This window comes from Solanum verrucosum, unplaced genomic scaffold (genome assembly GCF_900185275.1).
Source record: "Solanum verrucosum unplaced genomic scaffold, falcon-dt-bn FXZP01000230.1, whole genome shotgun sequence".
NCBI lineage: Eukaryota > Viridiplantae > Streptophyta > Magnoliopsida > Solanales > Solanaceae > Solanum > Solanum verrucosum.
Window position 1 is genome coordinate 2,462,118 of NW_026019954.1, and position 6,000 is coordinate 2,468,117.

At 37.2% G+C, this 6,000-nt stretch overlaps 1 protein-coding gene across 2 annotated transcripts; it reads left to right on the forward strand.

Annotated features, from left to right (window-relative positions):
• The first annotated feature begins 1,023 nt into the window (after positions 1 to 1,023).
• On the forward strand, positions 1,024 to 5,749 carry LOC125814204 (probable cellulose synthase A catalytic subunit 6 [UDP-forming]). 2 transcript variants are annotated; one of them, XM_049493661.1, is made up of 14 exons: positions 1,024 to 1,255; positions 1,345 to 1,540; positions 1,628 to 1,833; positions 1,899 to 2,004; positions 2,096 to 2,252; positions 2,562 to 2,828; positions 2,914 to 3,259; positions 3,362 to 3,499; positions 3,586 to 3,711; positions 3,792 to 4,004; positions 4,097 to 4,364; positions 4,467 to 4,654; positions 4,735 to 5,085; positions 5,164 to 5,749. In XM_049493661.1, the coding sequence occupies exons 1-14, from the start codon at positions 1,175 to 1,177 to the stop codon at positions 5,746 to 5,748; spliced, it is 3,228 nt and encodes a 1,075-aa protein (XP_049349618.1). In that variant the 5' UTR covers positions 1,024 to 1,174; the 3' UTR covers position 5,749. The 2 variants fall into 2 exon arrangements, with proteins under 2 accessions (XP_049349618.1, XP_049349619.1); XM_049493662.1 differs by having other exon boundaries at positions 1,628 to 1,827.
• Positions 5,750 to 6,000: the final 251 nt, after the last annotated feature.

Sequence of the window (6,000 nt, forward strand, 5' to 3'; positions counted from 1 at the left end):
TTTAGAATTGCGATATTCAGATTTAGATTTAGTATGAGACATTAGTACTATTTGTTATTCGGTATTTTCCGAATACCAAATTATTTAGTCCATGAAAGTCATATATCAGCAGGTCTATTACTCATTAGTACAAGTCCAAATAGAAAGTTAAAGAGTAAACATAACCAACTCAAATACATATGTCTTTCAGTTGTGTCAATTTATTTTTCTTATTTGATGATCTTCTATTATATCGCGTCTCCACATAGAAAAATGAAAATAATTGAAGCAATAGTATTAACTTTGTAATATAAATACCGTATCATACCGAAGTTTAATTTACTGATTACTGAACCGAAATTTTAAATTTTAATATTTGATATCTACTTTTAACTATTAACTGAAAACTTCAAACGAAACCCCGAACGTCCACCCCTTTGCCCAACTCATCGTGCCAACTAAGAGAGATATAACGTATGTTTATAGAAGACGAGAAACACTTACAAATTATGGTATGCGGTGCAATGGAACCAAAATTGGTGACAACATAGACCGATCGACAGAAAATGATGGAAAATTGTAAAGTGTCCCTTGTGCCCTATGACAACTATATACCTTAATAATATGCCAAAAATATAACACATGATCAATGTTGATGATGATAACAAGGGTGGGTCAAGGACAAACATATATAAAAGAATCCATATGTGTGTGACAGAGACGTGAAAGAGCGGCACAAAACAGTTGGAAATAACGACATAACTTTTCCATCGTAGACCGATCGTATGCTTATATGTACTTGGACAATTACCGTAATATCAGAGTCAAGTTTATTCATACTCCAATTGGACCTGAGCGTGAAGGGGATTGTTAGAGTAGATTAGAATCCCACGTGACTTGGGAATGGACGATTGGTCTGCTTATATGGACTTTTTCAATGTTTTAAGCACATTCCTAAAAAAATGTACCAGAATGAATTTTTGGATAATTTTCATTTCATACAGAGAGCAGAAGCAGTAGAAAACAAAAGAAGTAAAAGGAAAGGTGGGATCATCTAGCTAGAAACTGTTTTCTGTTCAATTTGGTTTATGTAATAAATATTCATATATATATATAACCATCAGAGCTAATATTTGTTTAAAGATTGAATTTTGAGTCAAATCTTGAATTATCATTTGAGGCCAAGACTGGTTCCATGGAGGTCAATGCTGGACTAGTTGCAGGCAGTCACAACCGGGATGAAATAGTTGTTATTCGCCGTGATGGTGAATTCACTGTAAGTAATCATTTGTGTAGTTCTTGTTGTAGTGATATGAATATGAATATGATTATGGTTGATTAATAATGTTGATTTATGGTCATCAGGCAAACTCTATGCAGCAGCAGAGTGGTCATATTTGCAAAATTTGTGGAGATGAAGTGGGGTTCACAATAGATGGAGAGCCATTTATAGCTTGCAATGAATGTGCTTTTCCAGTTTGCAGAACTTGTTATGATTATGAGCGTCGAGAAGGTAGCCAACTTTGTCCTCAGTGCAAAACTCGTTTCAAACGCCTAAAAGGTAATGTGTCATTTTAAGTTTCTTCCTGTGAAATGTTATTTGGTACTGTGTACATATATATTTCTAATTCTTGGAACATTTTTATAGGTTGTCCTAGAGTACATGGTGATGAGGAAGAAGATAACATTGATGATGTTGAAAATGAGTTCAATTTTGCAAATGATCGCGTAAAACATGATTTCCAGTGTTATGGTTTTGATTACTTTGAGCAACACATGCCTTCTCGTGACTCGAGACATCAACTTCCACAAGTTCCTCTGCCCAGTGTTATGCATATGCATTATCATGTAATGGTTCTTTAGCTATGATAATGTATTGATGAACAAGACTAAGATAACATATATACATTGCTTTGCAGGTAGATACTGATATCGATCCAGATAAACATGCATTAGTACCAATTGGTTCAGCAGGGTACGGTGGCAAAGGGGTACTTGCCCTTCCCTACCACTACAACACCAGAGGTAATACACTATAATAAGACATTGAATGCAAACTCGGAATATATACTATTTGCAGGGATATTGATGAATTCTTGAATTTTTGTTTCTGCAGTGCCACCAAGGTCTCTGGATCCTTCAAAGGACTTAGCTGTTTATGGCTATGGAAGTATAGCTTGGAAGGAGAGGATGGAAAGTTGGAAGCAAAAGCAAGAGAAGCAACAGATGAAGAAAGACGGAGAGGATGGCGAAGATGAATTTGATTTATCAGTGTTAGTTTTGCAGAAGCCAACATCTCTTAACTTGTTGAAAATTGTATTATGTGCATTTTAGTTTCCATAATATAATATTTATAACATGAATAGATAAAGTCAACTTCCAGTTAATTTTTTTATGCAACTCCCAACTCCCAAGTCATTTCCAGATTTTGATTAATATGGAAGCAGTTAGCAGCTAGTACTATTTAATGTGTTAGTGAAAATGTTGCTGCATCTTCTATGTATTTGATGTGACAGATAGAGATCCAAACATTTATGGAATTGTCATATTGCTGATTTTTGTATTACTGTTTGTGAAATCAGGTTAAATGAAGCAAGACAACCATTATCCAGGAGATTGCCAATTCCATCTAGTCAAATCAATCCGTATAGAATCATCATCATGATTCGGCTTGTTGTTCTTGGATTTTTCTTTCATTATAGAGTCACTCATCCTGTTAACGATGCGTATGGATTGTGGCTAGTCTCTGTAATATGTGAAATTTGGTTTGCTGTCTCATGGATTCTTGATCAATTCCCTAAGTGGCTTCCCATTGACAGGGAAACTTACCTCGATCGATTGTCCCTCAGGTACTGTGCTTAGTCAATTTTACTCCTCTATCATGTTCACATTCTCTTTGTTAATCAAGACTCAAGAGTAATTTATGTCTTTTAGATATGAAAAAGAAGGTCAGCCTTGTCAACTTTCTGCAGTGGATATATTTGTGAGTACAGTAGATCCACTTAAGGAACCTCCTCTGGTGACTGCAAACACGGTTTTGTCCATTCTAGCAGTGGACTACCCTGTCAATAAGGTGGCATGCTATGTATCAGATGATGGGGCTGCTATGTTGACCTTTGAAGCATTATCAGAAACAACTGAGTTTGCCAAGAAATGGATTCCTTTCTGCAAGAAATATAATATTGAGCCTCGCGCTCCTGAGTCCTACTTTTCTCAGAATATGGACTATCTCCAAGGCAAGGTTTTGACTTCATTTATAAAAGAGCGACGAGCAATGAAGGTAAGCTATCATGAGTCATGACTCCCCAGATATTTCCAGGACCTTAAGTAAAAAAATACTGTCTTTTAGTTTCTTTTGAATAGAGTTTACCTGATATTGCAGAGAGATTATGAGGAATTTAAAGTACGCATAAATGCTCTGGTTGCTAAGGTGCAAAAGGTTCCCGAGGGAGGTTGGACGATGCAGGATGGGACTCCTTGGCCTGGGAATAATATTAGAGATCATCCTGGCATGATTCAGGTGCTGAAATTTGGATGTCATTATTAATATTGGCTATTTTGTTCATTCTAGCTGTAGTAATTTCTTCTTATGGTTATCATTTCCAGGTCTTCCTAGGCCAGAATGGGGGGCTAGATACTGATGGTAATGAATTACCTCGACTAGTATACGTATCTAGAGAAAAAAGACCTGGATTCAACCATCACAAGAAGGCTGGTGCAATGAATGCTCTGGTTTGTAATGCATAAAGTTTTTACTTTTGCTCTATAGATACGCGATATTTCTGCTTATGAGCTTAAAATCTATTTGACAGGTCAGGGTGTCTGCTGTGCTCACTAATGCTCCTTATTTATTAAATTTGGACTGTGATCACTATATTAACAACAGCAAAGCTATTAGGGAAGCTATGTGTTTCATGATGGATCCAACGCTTGGGAAGACAGTTTGTTATGTTCAGTTCCCTCAGAGATTTGATGGCATTGATAGGAATGATCGGTATGCTAATAGGAATACGGTGTTCTTTGATGTAAGTGCATACTTGTACAATCAATAACTACATATCTGCTTAACATTTCTTCGTACTTGAGTGAAGAGTATAATTGCTTTTACATGAATCAGATTAATATGAAAGGATTGGATGGTATTCAAGGACCTATATACGTTGGAACTGGATGTGTGTTCAGACGCCAGGCACTGTATGGACTCGATGCACCCAAGCAGAAGAATGCTCCATCTAGGATATGCAGTTGCTGGTTAAAGTGGTGCTGCTGTCAAAGCTGTTGCTCCGGAAAGAAAAAGAAAAATAAGAAGCCTAAATCTGAGGTCAAGCCTCTTTTAAATGACGAAGACTCCCTGGCATTAACGGTCTCTCAAGAGGTCACACAAGGTAAACTGATTCAGACATCCTTCTGCATACTGTGCTAGTACCATTTAATTGAAGTTCCTCACTAGCCAGTTCAATTGTTTTATGTCAATGTGGCTTGAGCAGGTGAAAATCGAGCTCTTATTTCTGACCACAAGTTAGAAACTAAATTCGGGCAATCTCCTGTTTTTATTGTATCAACACTGCTAGAAAATGGTGGGACTCTTAAAAGTGCTAGTACAGCTTCTCTACTAAAAGAGTCCATTTATGTAATAAGCTGTTGCTATGAAGATGAAACAGAATGGGGAAAAGAGGTACTAATTCTGATCCATCTCGCTTTCTAATCGTGTTCAAAATGTACTGATTGTTCAATCTAACTACTTTGAAAATGCAGATTGGCTGGATATATGGTTCAGTCACTGAGGACATATTAACAGGCTTCAAAATGCACTGTCATGGCTGGAGATCCATATATTGTATGCCTAAAAGGCCCGCATTTAAAGGATCAGCACCGATCAATCTATCAGACCGTCTTCACCAGGTCCTTCGATGGGCACTTGGTTCTATTGAAATCTTCTTTAGCAGGCATTGTCCTCTCTGGTATGGATATGGTCGTGGTCTCAATTGGCTCGAACGTTTCTCATACATAAACGCCACCATTTATCCATTCACGTCTATTCCCCTTGTCGCTTATTGCACTCTACCTGCTGTATGCTTGCTCACAGGAAATTTCATTGCACCTAAGGTAAAATCCTTATATTTCCATTGATCAAGTTATATTGAACTCATCAAGAAAGATAATTCATTCTGTTAAATGTTGCAGCTTGACAATATTGCTAGCTTGTGGTTTTTGTTACTTTTCATTAGTATTTTTGCAACAAGCATTCTTGAAATGAGATGGAGTGGAGTAGCGATAGATGAATGGTGGAGGAACGAACAATTTTGGGTGATCGGAGGTGTTTCAGCACATCTATTTGCTGTGTTCCAAGGTTTACTAAAAGTGTTAGCTGGTGTGGAAACAAACTTCACAGTAACATCAAAATCCGGAGACGATGAAGAATATGCAGAGCTTTATGCATTCAAATGGACAACTCTACTCATTCCACCAACCACATTGTTAGTCATAAACATTATAGGAGTTGTTGCTGGTATCTCCAATGCTATAAACAACGGGTACGAGTCATGGGGACCGTTGTTTGGGAAGCTGTTTTTTGCAATCTGGGTGATTCTTCATCTCTATCCATTCTTGAAAGGACTTGTTGGTAGAAACAATAGAACTCCTACAATCATCATTGTCTGGTCAATCTTACTTGCTTCCATATTTTCACTTTTGTGGATTAGGATTGATCCATTTTTGGCGAAAACAGACGGTCCACTTCTTGAAGAGTGTGGATTGGACTGTAACTAGTTTGTGAGTATAGTAGATCCACTTCTTGTTGCTTTGGCTATTTGGTTTTTCTTTGGGATTCTGTTTCATTAAACTTTTGTACAATCCATTGAGCTATATGTATGTCAATAGAACTCCAGCAAATGATCTTTTTTTGCACAACACATAATGAAGGCACTACTACATGGTCTATCATCGCTCACTATTATCAACTACTATCATCGTGATCGCCTACCATTATCAGCTATCACCCGATGCCATTACTACAATAAA